The sequence below is a fragment of the Astatotilapia calliptera genome, chromosome 19 (assembly GCF_900246225.1).
Source record: "Astatotilapia calliptera chromosome 19, fAstCal1.2, whole genome shotgun sequence".
NCBI lineage: Eukaryota > Metazoa > Chordata > Actinopteri > Cichliformes > Cichlidae > Astatotilapia > Astatotilapia calliptera.
The window spans coordinates 24,142,104-24,164,789 of NC_039320.1; the positions used below are offsets into that span (position 1 = coordinate 24,142,104).

Consider the following 22,686-nt stretch of genomic DNA (forward strand, 5'->3'; position numbering starts at 1 on the left):
GTGAAAGCTGACGTGGATGATCAGTAGCCCAGCTTTTACTTTCCTCTTGTCTAGTTTGTCTCTTCACGTCTTGTCTGGCCACAAAAGAGAGAACTAGTTTTCTGCTTCCTGTCTGCTTGTATTTAGTAAAAACAGAGTAAATGGAATTACTCATAAACATTGTCTCTGACTTATTTATAGGAAACAATACGCAGCACTGACCGAGTTTATGTTTAGCTGTCAAAAATGCAGTCTTGACGAGTCATTTGATCCTGGAATTTTCTTGGTATCTAAGCTGCTTGAGGACCTGGGAGCAACACAAGGTTTCTCCATACAATCCTCAATGAGGCACTACTGCCCTCTGCAGGAAATAAAAGTGACTACTGCCAAAAATGCCGAGCTTTTCCGCCAGGCCTGGGCAAACCTGTCTCTCAAGGGATAAGAAGTTTACTGAAGGGTTTCTGTTACAGGCTGGAGGGATGAGGAGAAAAGCACACTGGAAAACAAATGTGGCTCTGGTTATTTCATAAGGAGTTTCTTAGGAAAATGCTTAGCCTGCCTGTTTTGTCGGAGGCAAAGTGAAACAAAACTCTTATCTTTTTTAATTTTAATGATTACATGTGCTTTCAGTAGAAAGCCTGTGACATCATAGCTCAAAGGTCTGTCATATCTAAGAGAAACAGTATCCCAAGTGAGGGCTGTAGTTACAAATTTAGTGTCCAATCGCGCGGTGTCCGATGTTTGACTGGCATATCTAAGGGCCACTAGCCAGATTGGGAGCCAGAGGGAGAGAGTGAAAGCAGACAAGGCGATAGAGAGTCTTAGAGTGAAACAGTCTAAGAGATAAAAGTAGAAAGCAAAGAGTTGGACCACACATTGAAGGAGGCACAAATAGAGAAGAAGCAATCAGCTGCTTACACCTAACTGACCAGGAAAGACGCTGTCCCGAACCTCTGTGGCCATGTCTGACTGTGAGGGGCTCCCTATGGGTAAGAGGAGCCTGAGTCTGCGTGACTTTTGCATGGGAATGTTTACGCATGTGTTCGAGAGAGATATATGAGAGTGCACATCTTGCAGGTCTGGAAATTGGATTCTGTATCATCTGCATTTGCTTCTCTGTTTTCTTTCACTGTGTGTACATTTGAAGGAGGGGAAGGATTTGGGGAGGGGAGGAAGGGGGTGGTGGTGTGTGTGTGTGGGGGGGGGGGGGGGGGGGGGAGCAAGTGGGAGGGGTGGGTGTCTTTCTCAGCCCATCCTGTTTTAGTCTAAACCCTCTGCTGGGACAGCTCACCCAGCAAATATTCAACTGCAGCGAGGAGCCTGTTCAGCTTGAGGCCTTATATGGAAACTTGGAGCGAATTCCCTTTTGGTTTCATCAAAATAATGCAGAATGACTGCCCATAAGTTTTAATGTGAGATGTGCAGGGAAGGAGAGAGAGAGAGGAGGATGAAGGTCAGGTTGGATTAAGGCAGGGAAGTCCCGGCAAAGCTGCGCATTTTGTCGGTTTCTCCAATTGTTCCTGTGAGAAGGATGTTTGGATACAGCAGTGCTACATGTGTGCCACAGCATTAAGCTAAAGGTCATTTTTGTGCAAGTGCAGCCAAGCTAAGAGAAGAGATGAGGCCTTACTGCTTCCAACAGAAACAATCAGTTATAAATAGAAGCCTTTCCCCTTGTCTGGTCCTTTCACTCCTGCACTCTCTCACTCATGTTTCATTCTCACCTCTGTCTACCCCCCCCCCCCCCCCCCCCCCCCCACACACACACACACACACACACACACACACACACACGCCCCCATTCTCACTGTGGGTCGTGCATGACTCTTTCTTCGGTGTAATTAAACGCGACTCAGCAGAATGAGAAGCCTTTGAAGTCGGTAGTTATATAAACTGCAGCTTTGAGACGAGCAGCCAAGATTTTTTGTGATTGTGTTTAATGAAGAGCTGACCACGCGGTGGCCACGCCTCCTTATCCTATGATATCATTCCCTATTGCATTTGCCAGGAAATGGCATCAAACCCGATAAGCTAAATCACTTCCAAGCTCTCATTTCAATGCAGATTCATTTTTAGCCCCTCCCCCTTCCCTCTTTCTTGCCCTTTCTGTCCTGCTGATTTCATAACTCAATAAAATTCCATAACTTTAAAAGGCTTCTGCTGCAGATCTATATTTCCAGCTTTACACTCCAGTTTTTATGCTGTTTAAAACTAATGTGCTCAGCACGTGCATATTAAGTTCGTTCATTCATTCCACACGCGGCAGTGACTCAGATGTCTTGCACAGGCTTTAAACCTTTTATCCACACATTCTGTATCTTTTTGAAATCTTTGCAGTGCAATTTTTAGGTTTAGTTAAACATGTGTTTCATATTTTAAACAGCCTGTTTCAAGAGCAGATGTTTGTGTGCAAAGATGACAAAGCAATGGTGCACGCATGTCTGGGAATGAAGATGTTATCTGTAGGAAGCGGTGTTTGGGAAACAGCACTTGGAGAAATAAACAGTTTAAAACAGCAGCCTAACGGTCAGTGAGTCTGATATAGGGACGCGTTCGAGTTCAGTTTCTGTAAACAAACTCCTTAAAGAAATGCACATTATGTATTCATGCTTGAGTAATATCACATGTGTGCATTTAAAGCATGGCTTGTACTGATGATTAAAATGTATTTCTTAATCCTCATTAGTTAGTTTTGGGGACACCATGGACCTGAACCATGTGGTCCTCTTGTTGCATGTTATCTGTGTGCATGCGTTGGTTTTCTCACGTTGGCATGTGTGGCAAACAACCACACACTCTCACATCCACAACCACAGTCAACACACAACAACAGTCTGACTCTCTTAGATGGTCTGGTGACATATTAAGGTTGTATCTTGCTTTTTTTGTCCATAGCTGGGCCAGCTCTTGGATTTATGTAAGCATCCTGCTCATGCTTTAAAATTAAGTGTAACTATATAGTGTAGAAACTACGTGATATGCAGAGAGGGTAGATTAAATTGTTCATATCATGTTCGAGTGAAGTAAGTCAATAATACAGCAATGTTAAATCTGGCAACACCGCACATGATTTCATCTCGCGCGCTTTGGATGGTGGTTTGGTGAAGGCATCCATCTCAGTCAAGTTGAGCAGCCGCCTCTACTTTTTTGGGTATACCGATAAAAGGAAATTGGGCGGTTGTTACATTTACAAAAGTCTAACTTGTAATTTGAACAAAATAATGTCTTGTGTGTTTGGTGAACGTAATTAAATTATGTAGGATTTGTATGAAATTCAACAACTTAATTAGTTCTTGTTGAGGTGATCTGATACAATCTAGTAAGAGTGATTAGTTGCTGGACTCATGAAATTCACAAGATCACATGAGATTTCAAACTGCAGGAAAATCACTGGAGTTATAAGAGGCAGACAACTACACACACACGGACACACACCACGTTTATGCTATCGCCATTTGTTGTGGTTTAACCTGTCAAGGACAAAAACATACTGAAAATTCTGCATCAAGCCTTGAAATCATAGCTTTCCTGCTTTTGTTAAGCTGTTGCCTCACAGCAAGAAGGTCCTTGGTTCAAATCCCAATTCTGGCGGATTTGCAGTGGGTTCTCTCTGGGTATTCTGGTTTCCTCCCACAGTTAAACATCATGTAGTTATTAGAGTTGTTAAGTTTGCCGATGACACCACAGTGCTCGGACTTATATCCAACAACGATGAGACAAACTACAGGACAGAGGTGCAACAACTAGAGTCATGGTGCCACGACAATAACTTGGTCTTAAACACCAAAAAGACCAAGGAGATCATTGTAGATTTCCGGAGGAAGGGTCATAACAACCATCTGCCTCTCTTCATTGGCAGTGAGGCGGTGGAGAGGGTGAGCAGTTTTAAATTCTTGGGGGTAACTGTGACCGAGGACCTGTCCTGGGGCAACCATATCACCTTAGTTGCACGGAAGGCCCAACAGCACCTCTACTACCTGAGGAGACTACGGAGCGCACACATTCCCAGATCTCTGATGTTGAACTTCTATAACTGTGCCATCAGCAGCGTCCTGACGCATGGATTTCTAGTGTGGTTCCCCAGCTGCACCAAGGCCGACCAGCAAGCACTCCAGCGGGTGGTGAAAGAAGCTGGCAGAATTATTGGAACAAGTCTGCCAGAGATTAGTAATATCTTCCCCACTCGCTGTCTGAGGAGGGTGCACAGTATCCTGCGGGACCAACATCACCCTGCGCGCCACCTTTTCCACCTGCTGCCCTCAGGGAGAAGGTACAGGTCTATACAGGCCAGAACATCCAGACTGGCCAACAGCCTGTATCCACAGGCTGTGAGGCTCCTGAATTCTGCCCCCCTCCCCTCTCTGCCCCCCTCTCACGGACAATAACCATATCCAACTTCTTAATAGCACTGAACTGGTTTGCATTGGTGCATCATATCTTTATTCTCTCTTCCCCCCCCCCCCCCCCCCCCCTTTCTTAAATAGACAACCATCATATCTCACAGTACAATAATATTGAACGGGTTGCATTGTTGCATTTTGTCATGTTTCTCAGGTCTTTGTCTGAATGTCCTATGAACATTACCTGTCTTGTTCTCATGTTGTTGCTAAGGATTGTCTCATTGCACTGAAGTCACACTGGGTTAAATATTTACACTTGGGTTTTAAGGGGTATTTGTTTGTTTGTTTTTTACGGGTTGTACGGAAGCCCCAAACGCAATTTCATTGTTCTTTGACAATGACAATAAATAAATACTTGACTTGACTTGGTGATTCCAAATTGCCCATGAATGTGAGTGCAAATGGTTGCTTGTCTCTATGTGATAGACTGTCCAGGTTGTACCCTGCCTCTTAACCTATCACTTTGGGGTTATGCCCCAGCCCCCTGCAACCCGGATAAAGATAGGAGGATGGTAGTAGTAAATCCATTCAATTTTTATGTAAACCAGACTCTAGACCTTGTTGAACATTGTGTAATATGAAGAAAGCATGTAGTATTTAAGTGACCAATTACTATTGGAGTAAAAGTTATTGAATAGTGTTGGGATAAAATGACAAAATTGTGAAGGATTAAAATATTCTAAGAGCTCAACTTACTTCATCTAAACATGTTTCAATCATCCACTATTGAATTAAGTAAATCCAACACTTTTTTTAGTGTATAACAACTAAGATGAGATACTTAATGCAGAATTAAGTGATACTGCCGTCAAAATGTCTAATGAAAACAGTCCTCATGTTGCAAAAAATCACAAAACATAGCGGCTGATAATCAATTTGATTTTCCTTTTTTCTGTGTGTTAATACTTGCCTACAATTAATAGTTGTAGTCCTACTACTGTCCCATAGGTGGCAGTATTGGTATGCTGAATGAGTGGCTGTGGTAGTGGTCATAGAATAAAGGCAAAGCAAAGGGCCATAAAAGGTGGCAAGTTCAGCCCCGTTTTATGGGGCTGGGAAAGTGAAATAAAATGGAACAAAAGTACATCTGAAAAGCAGCTCCGGCTGCTGTGTGTCACTTAACTGAGACTTTTGGGGACAGAAATAGAAAGTGACAGAAAATGTTGAGCATCGAGCCACATTAGATGCAGTATACCTGGACGCTCTTGAGTGTGCATGTCTTTGTGGCGAGTGGGAAGCTTGTAAGAGTATGTGTGTCTCTGTGTGTGTGTGTTCAGAAATGCAGATGACAGTTAAAGATGGCGTCATGCACGACTCTCTGACGTCAGACCTCCATCTGTGCCCTGAATATGAGCACAAGTGGCTCTGCTGATGTGGAACCTTTTTCTTGGTTCATTTGTCATGTGGGCTTTGGAGCAATGACCTGCAGTTCTGAGTGAGTTTCCTGCCACGAATTACCATAAATTCTCGAGCAGAGGCTTACTTTAGCCCAGGTTATTTAAGGCTGAACTGAAGAAGAACTGCGATGCTGTGACTTTAAAAGGGACAGGAAAGGATTGACCGGCAGGTTCAGCGAAAAATCATTCGATTCAAGACCAATGAACATAAAAGTTGTTACAAAAAAACGCAGAGTGGAAAGACATCAGAGAGTTGTAGTATACGGCTGTTGAGGGTGGTGCATGAGCGAAGGAGAGAGCCAGAGTTGGTTGTTCAGGAAATGGGGGGAGGGAGTGGATGGGTGTTTCAGCGGCCGAGTCAGATTTGATTAATGTTGTCGTTGCTTGAGAGAACACACAGCTCCGAACACTCTTGGATACACACTGTGTGTCCATATTACGCACCACAGCGCTGCTGGGTTTTCATGGTGGTGATGAGGTGGATTTAGATTCCTGTCCTTTAGATGAGTAGAACAATTTTCACAGTAGTAGAAAGCTGATGAATTCCAATCCCTCCCACTGACCTGCACGGGGCTCTTTTCTGATTTTTAATGGCCCCGCACGGCAATGGTTGCAAAGACTTTCATGGATTGCAGTCCATTGAATTACACCAGTCCTGTTCTACCTCTGTGTCCGAATTATGCCTCATTAACATATAGATTAGATTTAGAGAAGTCAGTCTGGTTTATAAACCTTCTTTCCCACTTCCATACCATCATTAGTGTGAAGGCGACGGGGTCAGGCAGGGTTGGGGAGGAGGCGGGAAGAGGTATCAAAGGTTGACAAGAAGCAATGAAGGCTGAGGTAATACCCACAGTATGATTTTAAAGGGTGTCACGATGTTATGAATTTCATAACGTTGTAGCAGAAGATCAAGTTCTCCTCTTTTCACACTTTTTTCCGCTCAGATCATCTGCTTTTTTCTTCCTGCCTTTCAGCTCAAAACAGTCCTCTCAAAGGTGTCTCAAAGCGTGTTTAGTGAAAATTCAATTCTGTTCTCCACACATTTACAATCTCTTTTGAGGATGCCTCTTTCATCCTGGAAGAAAAGCAGTGTCCTCTTTCAGTTTACTTATAGATCTTTCCTTTCATCCACATTAAGATTTTTTTCTTTAAAGGTTTTTCTTTATCCAAAATGAGAGTTTAGATATTGAAGGAGATATAAACTGTGTGCACTGTAAACCCCAAACTGCATTAGCTGTTCATCACATTGGTTATTCTAAACCAAAGGTGAGGTTTTTTTTTAATCTTAACCGTGTATGAAAACTTTAATCTCCATCTGTATTTAACATAAAATGTATCTAAAGATCCTTACTTATTTTTAAACTGTCTTCCAAACCTTTTCTCTTGAGCTTAATTGAGAGAAATGAAAAACACACAGCACTGATATGACGCTTATGTGCTACTGTACGTCCTAAAAACAATAATGACGGTATTTATGGTCGACATCCAAAGGTTCTCTTGGAGGTTCTGTTTGTATAAAAGTTGAAAATGTGTGGAGATTTTAAAAAATGACAAATCTGTTGAGTTAAGCTTTGGCTTTAGAAGCACTTCCTGATTTTACAGCTGCAAACCATGAACACTTGTAAAGCTCGACTCAGTATCAGATTACACTGAGCTGAGTATTATTGTTGGAAAGCACTGATCAAGTTTACATCTGCTGAACAGAAAAAGAGACAGCATACATGAATACTTGCACTCTATGTGTTTGTTGCTCTATTAATATTTTCTTTACCTTTACCTTTCTTTACCTATATTTAAAGGTTAAAACAGATTGGCCTGCATTGACTGTAGCTCCAGCACAACTTCTAGGCTTGCAGTTAATCGATTAAAATAAATAAATGCATTGACACTGACTAACAAAACATATCTACACAACTCCTACTTTATTATAAATCTGTGTAAATAAATACGAGGCTCTGTGGATATTACAGAGACTGGCAGTGGATTTGATTTGAACATGAGTAATGCTGTTAAGAGTTCATGACGAAAGGAGTGCATTAAAACACAAGTGGTGACCCAGTTTTCCTGAATGGTAACATCATAATTTGGCACTGCTGCTGCTTGTGTGGCTCACAAGAGTGCACTATGCTGTGTGGCTGCTATTTGATTTAGCCATGCTCCTCTCTGTTATGTTTGCAACATTTGCGAGCCGACTGTCTTCAGAGGACAATTAGATGAAGTATTTAATTTTAGCAAAAGCAGATGGCTCCAATTGCTTACTGCAGGATATTCATCTCTAACAGTGTTAGCCACGCTAGCATCGTCACAGGAGGCACTGGTGTCTGTGGCATACATTTGCATTTGCATCTAGCTTCATGTAGTGGTGATACAATTTCTATGGCAGGGGAGGAACTGCTTTATTGGGATAAGTAACTGTGCATGTGTCAAGCTGTGTATTTTAAAACAGTGTATGTCCTTATAATCTATGTGATGCAGGCTTTTCTGGTTTCTCAAACAGCGCTGCTAACACTCTGGATCCCCCACTCACCCACGCCCCCTCTGAATCTAGGTCACATTTCTACCACATAATTCATGATAACAGAAACTCTTAACAATGTATCATCCTTGCAAATTCTTGTTGATCTGACAGGGTTAAACTAAACTATCTGCCGTTCTCTCTTATGCAGTGGAGCCAGCGGACTGTCAGGTTCTTCCCACATCGTGTCGGGCTGGACCTTGATAAATGAAACATCAGCTGAAATCACCGAGATATGCAGTACCATGTAGGCAGCCCTTGAAGCTAATAATGCCCGACACACGGGTACCATAGTTCATAATTAAGTGTCATAAAATATGTTTTATTCTGCACTCAGAGGCTCTTCTGTTAAGAATGTATTAGAAATGACAGCTTATTTTTTTCCCAGCATGTGGGGGATGATGTCTTTTCAACAGACTCTCGGCTGATTTGCTATTCCCTCTCACACTCAGCTATTAAAAAGAGTAAGCCTGTCAGTCACAGAGAGTAACCGGTCGTCATTTAGGTACATCAGTGGCACCACTGATTTTAAAGGATATCAAACAGGCCAAAATATTACAGTTCCTAGAGGGGAAATTTGGATATTTCAGTTCAAGAAAAAGTACACTACTAAAAAAAAACATAAAGGATTTTTTTTTATCAGACAACAGCATCAAATCAGTTAAAGTTGTGGGATAGTGATCTGGTCATTAAAACAGGTGGTTTTACAGGTTAGGCCACTGGAAGTTTTGCTTTCCTCATCCTCCTTTCTGACTGTTTTTTCACTAGTTTTAGGTTTGACTAGGGTCAGTGTCACTATTGTTAGCATGAGGTGATACCTGGACCCTATAGAGGTTGCGCAGGTAGTCCAACTCCTCCAGGATGGCACATGTGCCATTGCCAGGAGTTTTCTTGTGCCCCCTGGCACAGTCTCAAGAGCAGGGAGGAGATTCCAGAGACAGGTAGTTACTCTACTAGAGCTGGACAGGGCTGTAGAAGGAACTTAACCCATCAGCACAGCATTGCCCAGCTTCATGTGGCGAGAGTATGCAGGCAGATATAGGAATTGATACCATTGATTGGCCCCCACACTCACCTAATCTAAATCCAATAGAACACCTCTGGGATATAATGTTTCGGTCCATACGACACAACTTAGATTTTTGTTTTCTGGGGTTTTCCCATTGAGATCTGGTGTGTTTCCAAAGTTTTCCTTTAGTTTTTTGAGCAGTGAACATAAAGTTAAATTCATTGTTTCAATCTTTATTGTTTCTCTGTTTCTTCAAAAAAAGCCATGCTGGAGACTCTGCATGAACAGCACTGCTATCATGCAGTTTAGTCAGTTTATACCTGCTTGACCACATGCTAACCCTAGTTACCAGTTGCCATTAGCACAGCACAAAGCAAGGCAGGAGTTAAATCACTGTACGATTTAAAATGTGGCCGTGTTGATGGGACAAAAGAGCAGGTTAAGGTTAAGCGATAGACTAAGACATCCTGAGGGAATTATGAGTATCTGTCGAGGCGTTTGAGACTGTTATTTTCATTTCATTTGTAAACCAGCTTGTCACGCAAGAAGGACAAGGAAAGAGATTGTAAAAGTCATGACTCACATATGCATTCTCTGGCGACCATGAATGTCTGAACCACATTTTATGCGTGTCATCTCTGAGGCATATTTACAGCAGTGCACCAAAAGATCGCTTTGAAATGAAAACCTGCAGTATTTTGCTGTCACTTCCACTGTGGGATGATGAGTTAACACAACAGCTAAAGAGCCAAGTGAATGTTCTCACAACCACGGAAGTAAATGAGAAACACTCGTTTAATGTGGAGGGTTTTATGCTCGCTCTTTCCTTTTGGCTCATCTTGTCCTTGGCACAAGCTCATAGTGGCTGACCTTTGCTACCTGCTGCTACATTTACATTTTAGATTTAACACTTCTCCTCTTTCCATGTGAAAATGTAGCTAGTCAACCTTTGTATATAGTTTTAAAAAAAAAAAGGATAGGTTAAAATTGTACTTGATGTAATGTTTAACTATTATAGCTGGAACAACCCTCAAAGCTGCAGCCCAAAAACACAATCACTAAGATGTGTGTATGGTCTTTAGCTGGCCAAAAAATCTGGGAAACCTGATCCTACATGTGTCCATAGGCTTTGTTTAAACTCTGTGTTTATATAAATCAATGGGAGCCCAGGTTGAAATAATTTGTGGTGTAAAGCACAAAGCAGCCCAATAACCAGGACAGACACACAGATGGTGGCTGGATCATGCAGAGGATTGACCTTGTTTCCTCTTCAGCTCTGGATTTGATTGTGTATAATCCTGGCCCACTGACAGACTGACTGATCATCTGTTGATAATAAAAAAATGTCAGCAGTTTCTTTTTTCTTTCTGAAACAAAAATAAGTTTTAAAAAATGAACAGCACGCTAAATGTTGAATGTGACCTTCAAGTGCCTCATGGGAACAAAAGGAGTAAAAACAGAGCCAGTTGAGAAAGCAATGGAGAACTACAGGCATGATGCCAAGCTGCCAAGTTAAAAGTGCTTTTAAACAAATGACGCTAACCCCTGTTAAATGTATCATGCAAATAAAGTTGAGCATGTGCTTTAAAACTACCATGCATTCCCCTAATTTTCCACTGAACTAACCATGTGCCCAACAGTATAGTATTATTATGGAATAAAAAGAAAGTAAGGATAATTAAAGAAAGGATTAAAGAAAAAGCAGTAGCAATTAGAGTAAATCTGTGGTTTATGCTTTTGTTTCTTGGCCACTAGGGGGCAATAAAATCAGCAGACCACAACACAAAGGTATCATCGCTTTTTTAAGCTGTTATGGCTAACAGTTAGAAGTTAGAACAGTTAGCAGTAGAAAACATATAGCCACTATATCTTTTTATGAAGTGTAGCCACTTTAAAAAAAAAAACATTAACTAAAAATATTTAGCTGATAAATCCCCCTGTTTGTCAGGTTTTGTTGTTTGCATGTCTAACTGACTGCACAGATTGTGTGTTTTAGAGGCCGTGCACACGCAGTATTTGTTAATAGAAGTGGAATAGCCTCACAGTAAGTGCAGCACTGTCCCGCTTGTCTTACAAGTGGTTCACTGATGGGCAGTGAGGGTGGGAGCAATGGACTGAAAAGGGATGGAGCAGCAGCACCAGCACACTTCACCACCTGCCACCCTCTGAGTTGTAGGTGGGGTCAAGAGCCCCATGGGGCAGGATTTTGGAGGGAATATACTCTCCTCTGGCACAAGCATATGCACAGAGAGACAGATACACATAAAACCAGACCCTCTAATCTAGATCCCACATCAGACCCTGCAGTGAGATGCTACAATGGGATTTACCATAATCTGAGCCCCTTCAGACAAAACACCACTGTGACCTGCAGTCTTTCAGAACAAAGCACAAAGGGTGCATGTTTTGCTTGTTCTTCTAGCAGAGAACTGCAAGGAATTCCTTGTTTTATCTCAATCAAAACACTGGATGTTGTACTACTCAGGACTAAAAATACACAGACTGTATATTAATGCAGGACAGCTGGGTGCACAGTTATATTCTGTGGTTGTTGATAAGAATATTAACTGAAGACAGTGCAAAGGTAAGACTTTTTACATTGTAGCATTCTTGCGAATAAAGAGCGAAAATGCAGCACGGGTCTACAAAGAGCACCTTGTTTCCTTGCATAATCCTGTCTGCTGGTGAGCTTAGTCGATCTGCTGTGGGCTCGATGTTATTGTGTAATAAGTGAAGCCAAGTGCAATGTTTTCCCCGAGGTTGAAGCCGTGGAGGGCCTCGAACCATAAACTGATCACTGCATGCCTTTCATCCTCCTTTCCTCCCATGCTTCTTAATTCAGATAAAACTGAGGTTATTGTACTCGGCCCTGAAAATCTTAGAAATATGGTATCTAACCAGATTCTTACTCTGGATGGCATTACCTTGGCCTCCAGTAACGCTGTGAGGAACCTTGGAGTCATTTTTGACCAGGACATGTCCTTCAATGCACATATTTAACAAATATGTAAGACTGCTTTCCTCCATTTGTGCAACATCTCTAAAATTAGAAATATCCTGTCTCAGAGTGACGCTGAAAAACTAGTTCATGCATTTATTACTTCCAGGCTGGACGACTGTAATTCATTATTATCAGGATGTCCTAAAAACTCACTGAAAAGCCTTCAGCTAATCCAAAATGCTGCAGCAAGAGTCCTGACAGGGACTAGAAAGAGAGAGCAGATTTCTCCTGTTTTGGCTTCCCTTCATTGGCTTCCTGTTAAATCCAGAATTGAATTCAAAATCCTGCTCCTCACATACAAGGTCTTAAATAATCAGGCCCCATCTTATCTTAATGACCTTGTAGTACCATATCACCCTATTAGAGCACTTCGCTCTCACTCTGCAGGCCTACTTGTTGTTCCTAGAGTATTTAAAAGTAGAATGGGAGGCAGAGCCTTCAGTTTTCAGGCCCCTCTTCTGTGGAACCAGCTTCCAGTTTGGATTCGGGAGACAGATACTATCGCTACTTTCAAGATTAGGCTTAAAACTTTCCTTTTTGCTAAAGCATATAGTTAGGGCTGGACCAGGTGATCCTGAATCCTCCCTTAGTTATGCTGCAATAGACATAGGCTGCCGGGGATTCCCATGATGCATTGAGTTTTTCCTTTCCAGTCACCTTTCTCACTCACTATGTATTAACAGACCTCTCTGCATTGAATCATATCTGTTATTAACCTCTGTCTCTCTTCCACAGCATGTCTTTCATCCTGTCTTCCTTCTCTCACCCCAACCGGTCGCAGCAGATGGCCCCGCCCCTCCCTGAGCCTGGTTCTGCTGGAGGTTTCTTCCTGTTAAAAGGGAGTTTTTCCTTCCCACTGTCGCCAAAGTGCTTGCTCATAGGGGGTCATATGATTGTTGGGTTTTTCTCTGTATCTATGAAGCGCCTTGAGGCGACTTTTGTTGTGATTTGGCGCTATATAAATAAAATTGAATTGAATTGAACTTTTAAAAGGTCAAATCTAGCAGGGTCACCTTTAAACCAGAGATATCGTGACAGGTACCTGCACCAACAGAGCATCGTGTTGACTGATAGTATCACGTGTTCTGGACTGCTATGAAAAACATCATGTATCCTTTCATGGGCTCGTCCCTCTGCTCTCTTTAGAGCTTCCCTGCCTTTGTGTGACTTTTGTCGGCTTTGCCTTGTGATCTCGGGGGGAAAAAATGGGGGAAGTGTTTCCAACATGAATATAGGCCACAGACACTGTGTTCTTAGGCTTTATTAGTTTTCCCATCAAGCCTGAATTATAAATAATGCAGTGAGACCCCTCCTCTCCTGCACATACAAAACCCTCTCTCTGTGTCCCTTTTTTTCTATAGGGTGCCCCCACCCTCACAAAACTCCCACCCTGCTCACTTTTTAATTTGCTCCTTCTTTCTACACCCAGCACCCTCCTCGAGCACCACTCAATTTCTTTTTCCTCCTCCCCCCTCTACCCTCCATTTATTTCTCTCTTTCCTCAATCCCCTATAGTCTCCCTTTCATTCTCTCCCCCTCTCGTCCTTGTTTTAAGGAACCCTCGGTCTCTGCGCAGTCTGCAGCAGGGCAGATAAGACGGACAGAGGACAGAATGATAATCGTGTTTAGTCACAGCTGAGATCCCCTTGGCAAGGTTCAGCTCAAACGCTTGGAGGAGGTGACGTCGGTTTTGTTGTGGTGTGTCCCCATGTGACTCCGTACTCACACCTACAGTATATGTGACGTTGCTGTGCATGTGAGAGCAGGAGGATAACATACCAGCTACTCCTTGCTGACTTCTCTTTCAGCTCTTTTTTTCTCCTGCCTCCTGTCTAATCTCTGTTTTCTTCTCCCCAATGCCCTTGTCTCATTCCTCTCCCACTTTGCCCTTGCTTCTCCATATTTCCCCATCTGCTTTCTTTCTTTCTTCCTCTATTTCCTCTCCTGCCATTCCTCCTTTCTCTTGAAGTCTCCTTCCTCTACCATGTCCTCTCTTCTCCCCTTTCCTCCTCTCCTCCGCTCCGCTCCCACTAAAGCTGGAGGAGGAGGAGGCTGTAGCTGACAGGCCCAGCCCCCTGCGCTCTGACTCGTCCACGCTGTGTGTGACGGGAAGGCTGGGCTGTCCCGAGCATTATCTTAACACTCACACAGCTCCTGACACACAAACATACACACATATACACAGCGACAGCCTGTGCCAGAGCTCGCCTGCGCTGTCAGCTCAAGCCCTCTTAAAGCTGTTTTTTTTCTCTTCTCTCTCTCTTCTGGAGATCAGCGAGAGCTAATGACACACAGCTGTCTCTCCTGAACGCTGGAGAAATAAGGACAAGAGGAGCCAGGGGAAGGGAAGGAGAGGACGATCACAGGGGAAAGAAAAAGAAAACACGACCGGCAGCCTCTTAACTTGTGTCCCTGTTCAGTCATTCTTCTGCAGGGAGTGTTTTCTGCTGTAGTTCAGGACTTTTCTTTTCTTTTTTTTGTGAGAGAGGGGGATTGGGAAAAAAAGAGGGGCTGGAGTTCACATGACATAATCGGAGTGAATGGGTTGCCATGGTGACTCACCCAGGGAGCCTGACCCGTACAGAGTGAATGGAGGGAGCGCCTTGGACGCCAAGTGAGCGATAAACTAAAGTAGGGGAATCACCAGAGAGAGAGAGAAGGAGCGAAGGAGTGGTGGGATACCAGAGGGAGGACAGAGGTGCCGAGCAGAGGCTGAGAATGGAGGACGGTTTTTCCAGCTACAGCAGTTTATATGACACCTCATCACTGCTACAGTTCTGCAACGGTAAAACTAAACTAACCCTTCATATACTCCCATCCCTCTCTACTATGAACTGCATGCTGCTTTCTGGATTTGACATGTCACCAGCTGACTGGTGTGACTTGACACCCTGCAGAGGTGTTAGATGTTGCAGACATGAGCTGGGTTTTTTTTGTAAAACTATAACATTTTCCATCATTGTTTAGATCTGGATGCTCTTCAATTGATTAATCACTAGACTTACTGTCAAACAGACGGATGTTTAAGTCAAAGCAGGCGCTCCCGGGTTGACATTTACAGGATGAAAGAAAAACTAAAAGCACTGCAGATTTAACAGGAAGTGTTTGAAATCAAGGCCGGGCTGATGTCAACAGCCTCCATCAGGAGAGAGCTAATAAACAAAGAGGAAGGGAGGATGAGAAACAGTCCTTTGCTCACAGCGCTGCCCCGGCTCTGCTCGATGTGATGAAGGGCTTGTTATGAATGTATACACAGTGTACGTATTCTGCAGTTTGCCGAATGAGACAAAACGGTGTGACAGAACAGGACACTCCTTCTCGCCTGCTGCAACGTGATTTCTTTGCTGGCACAGGGAGAAACCGTACTTCAGGCTGATAATGTTATGGGTGGGAGAGGGTGACTCAGGGAAGAGCGAAGAGCAGCATGACACATCAATATTAGGATTCATTTCCAAGATGCGCCCATTCTTCTTGACGACTGAGCCCTCGTGTGAGACGTATGCTCAGTTTATGTATCGACAGCATACTTTAAGTGATGCCTGCATTTATCCCAGTACAACGGGACAGTTTTTTCTTTCTGTACGGCTCAGTTTGTTCATAGTCACTGCTGGTGTGTACCAACTACAGTGACACACACATAAGGGGATTATCCCCAACACAACCTGTGTCTGTGATAGGGAGCAGCAGAGGGAGTTTAAACCACACTGTTTTGTTGTTGTTACTAACATGTGCTTTAAAATGTTGATCACATGGAAAGGGGGAACACTCACTTCACCCTCTTTTATTGTGCTTGTCCGTAGCAGTGACTGTGATGTCGTGGTTAGCGTGAGCTATCACTGCTGAAGGATGGAGTAACATAATTGCCATTGGTGGATAATGAGAAAATCAATAATATTTACTGTGCTGTGTAAGCACCAGCAATCAGTGAGATGAGGGGAATACCACTGGCCAACCGAGCAAATCAGAGGTGTGGAATTGCACTGACGAATGTCCCACCAGGGTTACTGGTCGCTTCAGTATTTTAATGCATAACTGATGAGGTGAAACTACTTAAAAGCTTTCACCCCATATGGATTTCCTTTATTAAATTTATAGCCAGCCACAGCAGCTTAGATACAGACAAAGAGGGGGGTAAAAAGGGGTAAGAGAAGGGTATCGAGTAGAGAAGAAAAGCATCTTCATCCATAAATGTGTTTTCTTTTTACCCTGTTTACCCTTTGGAAGTCCTTTCATAAGACTTGGAGGAAAACTGGGCACCATTACAGGGTTACAAAAATGATAAAATCAAGCATAACGAAACCAGCTGTTGGATAAAACAAAGCACATAAGTATGTAATACAAAATCCTTTGAATTCACAGAAGCAGAATAATGAAGCCCTAGTGTAAAATAGGAGACTGATTAAAAATGGTGCTTCGTTTTTCCTGGTGTCTACAGTCACAGGGAATAATAAGGAACAAGGATATGTGAAAAAAGACGAGGCATCAGGCCAAATCTAGTTTGTACATGATCGAATGTTTCCTGGTCATTCCTGTGTGATGAGTAAAGTGCTGTCAGTGCCAGTGATAAGAAGAGACATTGGTTTGGTTGGACTGACCTGAAAAACAGGTGTAGCAGCGAGTGTAGAAGAACAGGAGGCCTGCAGTTTCCTCCTAGGAATTGCCTGACCTTTATAGCAGTGGCAGGTACGGCTTTTCTGATGTGTCAGACTCGAGGTTTAGTTTTAGTGAAGGGTGAAAAAGTGTGACGTCGGAGCAGTAAAGGACAGCTGCACCACATTACCACTTCATTGACTTGAGTTACTCCATGCTAAATGATTTTTTCCCTCTCTTCATGCTGCACGTTTTGCCAAGTCATGACCGTGAGCAGATTTGAGTTGTCCAACACCGCAAGGTTGTTCGTGTTAATTTTCTGAAGGGATGTCAGTGAAGTAAGACATGCCGCTCAGAGGCTGTTGCCAGGGATTTTCCGACCTCTACCTTCTTGCTTTCTCTCTCTGCCTCGCTACACAAACGCACACGCAAACTGAGGAAGCAGCATCTTGTTTGTTGTTTCGACAGTCCGCTTAGTGCACGAGCTTCACTTTAAACCAAAAAAAAAGAATATATCTGTGTTTGTGGCGGTCCAAGTTGGATCTGTTGTGTGTATGGAGTGTACTCACACATCTGCTCGGCCACTGTGGGCTTTGTTTGGTCCTGTAGGCCAAAATGACATCATGCTGCTCTGCTTCTGCCATCCAGCTGAACCCAGATCAGCAAAAGTCAATGATGTCATTCATTCCCCTCTTTTTTTTTTTCCATTTCTCTGGCCCGTGTGTTGTGGAGCATCCAACCAGACTAATGTTCAGAGACTAGGTCAGCTAAACTGCATTCAGGCTGCACGCTTTGTCCTTGGGAGCTCAGGGTTATCTTAGGCTAAATGAAAATTAGCGCCATTACACTGTCATCACACACAGGTGAAGAAGGACGTGAATCCTTTTTTTTCCTTTTAAAAATCTCATTTCAAACACCTTAGTTCTGCAGAACAGGTTTACATTGAATTAGCCTGTTTTCTTGGGCTGGTAATACTATTGCCGATGTCCTGAAGTCAAACTGGTGTGGTTCTTGCCCATTTTAAGTGAGTGTTTGTGCATCACTTCCAAGTGCCGTCCCAGTGGTTTCCTGTTCTGCCTGCATATACTTCATTATTCACACATATGGTCTAGATTTCTTTAATAACACGATTTTGACACAGCAAAAGAAATCTGACTGCAGCATGAAAATGCAGCATGTAGATGCCACAGCTAAAACATCCAAAGCCACCAGACTAAAACATCAGTTAATGCGATTCCTAAAAATCCAGTAAATCCAGCTCACTTATGACAGTATAATACTGATGATGACATCCTGAGGGTCATCTCACAGGGTCCAACATTGCCATTCTAACTATTATTAATCACCTGTTCATTTATCTTTTGAGCTAATAAAACCTGATTAAACATCTCTTTATGTCTATGCTCCACGCTGGCAGTGAGTGCGCTCACCTAACCATCACTGGCTCCTTGGCAACTTAACACACCAGCAGCAGAGGGGGCAGGGCGAAGAAGAAAAGACTGGAGCCAAAAAAAACAAAACATAAAGAAAACATCGCGATAACAGTTCATAAGAAAAAATAAGGATGTTAGAATTAGTAGGAGGGCAGACGGATGGAGCAGACGTGTAGGGGAAGGAGGGAAATTAATAAAGACGGAGAACGCTTTGATGTTTGTTGGAGGAATCTTGATACGCAGCAGAGGTGACACGACTTCACCCAGTCTCCCCCACTTCTTGGCTGTGGCTCTGTGGGTATGTCCATCCAAACCCTGACTGATGATGGCACGTGGAGAGGGATTAGGATTAAAGCCCCGCTCACGTTACCGTCCACAGTAGCCAAGAAGGGATGGCAGACAGGAGGATGAGGTGAATGTATTTGTGTTAGAGCGGTTGGAGTCCATTTAGTTTTGAAAAGCCAGTTCAAGCAGTTTCTTCATTTCTCTTTTACGTATCAATTATGGGCCTTTTGCATGTTTTTAGTTTCCCTGGTTTTCTCCATTCTGACTTTATTTATTCCTTTATTTCTCTTTGATTATTCCATATCCATCTATCCAACTATCCATCAAAGCCTACTAAAACTCATTGCAAACTGGCCTGTGCTCTGAAATTTCTTCCACTCTGATAAAACTGCACAAAAACATCAATGTAGAAACATTAAGAAGAAAGTATTAGGAAATTATGTGTCTCTGTGCCATCAGTCATCTGTAACTGCCCTACGCGTAAAGCAGTCTAATAAATATCGACGTGAACGGGTTAACTCATCCAAAGCTGCTGATTCATGCAAAGTTTGATATTGATTTCCTATGGCCGTGTCAGTGAGAGCATAGACACACACACACACACACCACTCTCTATTTAGTCTAATTTTTTCCCTCTCTCAAGCCCAGCGCGCCTGGAGTTCTTTCATTTCTAAAACTCTGACTCTTCTGCCCTTCGCTTCTCGAGCTCTTCCCCTCTCCCTCATCCCTACGTCAGACTTTCTCAGGCTCTTTGTTTGATCTTGTGCGAGTGCCCCAAGTGGAGCTCAGAGTGCTTTTCTGTTTTGTGTTTTTTTTTGTTTTTTTTAAATCTGCAGACAGTCAGATATTGAGCCAGGCCACTTAGGCTTCAGTACTCACGAGTCACACCGCCCCCCCGCCCCCTCTCTACTCCTTATCTCCCTGTTTCTTTCTCACTTTTCTCCTGATAAGCTTTGCCTCGCACTTTTTTCTTGAATAGGGGCACATTGGCTGCTAACAGATAAAAAAGAAAAGTGGCTCTGTACTTACCGTCATTGAATGTTTGTATGTTTACAGCTACATCGAGCTGCTTTTGAGATTTGTGAGAAATTCATGCCTCCTATGTAGTGCGAACTGTTCATTTCATGGCAGCCTTGACGCAGCTATTCATGAAATCTCTATCTTAAATACTTCTAAATATGGCATCCCGTAGTGTGCACTCCACTGTGTGCACAGTGGAGAATTTATCTGCGTATTGCAGCATGTTGTATAAAATCTGCATGGAAGAGGAAGATTAGGCCATGAGCCAGGATCCCACTGAGCAATTTTTGGCACAAATGTGTCCACCCTCAGTTATATAGCGTGTTACTGACATCTGTCGAGTACATGCATACATGCAGAGGTCAATGAAAAGCCAAATCTGCCTTAAAAGCCAAAGGAATAGTACAAAGTATGTCTATAAGATTATGTATGAAAGAAAGAAACATGCATGGCACACAGTAATGTATTCCTTTGTTATCTTAGTTGACCCGCTGATCAGTTGGGCTTTAAAATGTTTCATCTCTATTGCGTTAATAGCAATTTTTCTTCAATTTCTGCAATTCAAATTTAACTGCTTTATATTACAACATAAGGTGCTTGAGACATGATATCTTCTTATCTAATTATGATTTGTAATCATGTGAGGAGAAAATATAACATATGTGTACCCAGTATATTAAAGATCTGTCTTCACTTCAGGGGTATTTCCTTTCTTCTATAAAACAGAAAGCTCTTTTGACTAAGTAAAATATAGTTTTATCCCTGCCTTTCCTTTTTATTGAGACATTTTAGGTGCTCAGATATTGTTGCATGATTGTCTTGTGATCAGCAGAACAATCACTGGAAACAGCTTCTTGGAGAGCAACTAGGAATTAGATGAAATTTTTGTCAAGTGCTTCTTCTCTTCTCTGTCTACCATTCTTCTCTTTTCCTCCACTGACACACATCCAAGCAGCCTCATCTCATGACCTACTAAAACAATCAGGCATGTAAAGCAGGATCATGTGAGTTCCTGTGCTAAATATATACACTGACTCCGTGTATATGTGCGTGTGCATCTCACTAATGCTTCTGGCAGAGTACTGCTCTCTGTTATGTATGCGCTTGTGGTTGTGTATGAGTGTCTATGTGTCTGTTTTCAGGTTCAGTGTGCACATGTGCATGCACAACCTTCCAATGTCAGTACAGGAGGCATGCAGGCAAGCATGAGTCCTTGAACGGTATGTCAGGGATGCATAAAAATACCCCTAAAAAGTGCCGGAAACAGGATCATGTACTCCATCAGTGAGTAGGATGCTCTCAATCTGCACTGTAACACTAAATGTGCTCAGCAGAGCGCAGAATTTTACCTGTGGGGGAGGGTGACCACTAATAAATCACTCAGGTCAGCAAAATCCCAAAGATGTGGCATTATTTTTAGTTTTTGTTTCATGCTCAAAGTATTCCCAAGGCTGTTGTTCCCAATCAGAGAGATATAATGCATAAAGGATTTGGTTACGTATTCTTTAATCTGAATGTTACACAAAAACGTAAAGGTATTTAAATTAAGTTACTATGCAAATTATTTCCAGCACAGATCATCTGCGCACTGGTATGTGTACATGCATTCATGTGCGCACATGCATGTCTGTGTATGAATGTCTGTGCATGGATCTCACTCTTAATCCTGCACCACCAAGCCCTCTTATAGTAATTAAAGATCACTTCTGTAGCCTGGAAAAGATGAGTGTAGGTTTGACTGTGTTGTGCAATTATTTCTATAAGCGTATTGATTCGTCACGGACCAAAGATTTGGCAACACCTCTGTTTTTAAACCTTGGCCGGTTGTAAGGTGAATAGATATAATTAACCTCCTGGTATCCGTGGTGCAGCTCCCAGGGGCTGCTCAGCACTCTAATTGGTCTCTTACATCTGCTGTTAATGGAAGAACGACGGGGAGAGCGCCAGCTCTGAGTGTGAGGGTGTATCCCCCATTGCACGCATTCAGCCGGCCTCTAACAGATGGGCTGGGGAAAAGAGGAGAATCCCATTAGAAATTCATCAAGATCACAGGTGCAGAGATGAGAGGAAAGGGGTTATTTGGGTTGTTTCCTTGTCTACTGACAGCCCAATTTTGTTGTTAGATGGCAGTTGTTTTGGTCCAAAAATGCTTTTGATTCTTTGCTTTCAGTTCTAGGACAGCTACCAGCGAGTGATTTCAGGACTCCTTCATGGTGGGCGTGCATGTCACATTTTGCTCTTACAATGGAAGCATAGATGTTTTCAAGACACATTTCACAAGAGAAAAATCAACAGTTATAGAGGCAGAAATCTACTGCTGTCAGACTCCTTCTCAAAGCCAGAGTGTCAAAACTGTACCGGGGTATCATCACAAAGGCCAAGTGGTGGTGGATGGGTGTAGTCCAAGTTGTTGGTGTGGATGTGTGTGGTGTGAGACTATGACCAGATGGTCTCTAACTTTTACCTTAAAAATTTGTTTGTCTCTGTATGTATCCTAATGGCAAACTGTGGGGCTGTAACAGGATTCGGCAGGTGTTTATAAGGATGTCTGTGGCTAGATGTTAAAGATGCCGCTGATCCAAACGAGATGTACTAAGAGCATCTGAAGTATGCACACATTGCAATTTGTATGCTCTAACTCTGGCTGATGTATAAACATTAAATATTATAGAAGATTAGTGAAGTCATGATTGTGGTTGGTTTCCTCCCGAGACTGTGTCACAGACCCAGTGTTTGGTCATGTTCTCAAGTTTGGAGTCCTCAATGAATATGTTTGCATTTGAGTTTCTATTTAGATTTTTCCTGCATTTTCCAGAGTTTCGAGTTTAGATTTTTGTGTTTGTTGTATTTATGGATTGTTCCATTCTATTATTTATTTGTTTTTTGGTATTTTTCAGTTTTACTTTGAAAGTCAGTTGCCTCTTGAGTCTTTCTTTGATGGTTGCCAGGATTGTCTGTAGCTGGATGCCATTCTCCAGCTTCTCCACTTACCTCTGTGTATAAATAGTCCCGTCCTTCCTCCTAGTCTTTGCCATAGTCCTTGCATTTTCCTAT

At 42.7% G+C, this 22,686-nt stretch overlaps 1 protein-coding gene across 7 annotated transcripts in view; it reads left to right on the forward strand.

Annotated features, from left to right (window-relative positions):
- The first annotated feature begins 731 nt into the window (after window positions 1-731).
- The window catches only part of eml1 (EMAP like 1), a 59,526-nt gene continuing 37,571 nt past the window's right edge, over window positions 732-22,686 (forward strand). For 2 of the 7 annotated variants that reach the window (XM_026151049.1, XM_026151051.1), the window contains exon 1: window positions 14,410-15,089. In XM_026151049.1, coding sequence (XP_026006834.1) covers window positions 15,023-15,089 — 67 coding nt within the window. In that variant the 5' untranslated portion in view covers window positions 14,410-15,022. Of the gene's footprint in view, window positions 969-14,409; window positions 15,090-22,686 lie in introns of those variants that run through there. The other 5 variants (XM_026151055.1, XM_026151056.1, XM_026151054.1 and 2 more) reach the window with 4 other exon arrangements.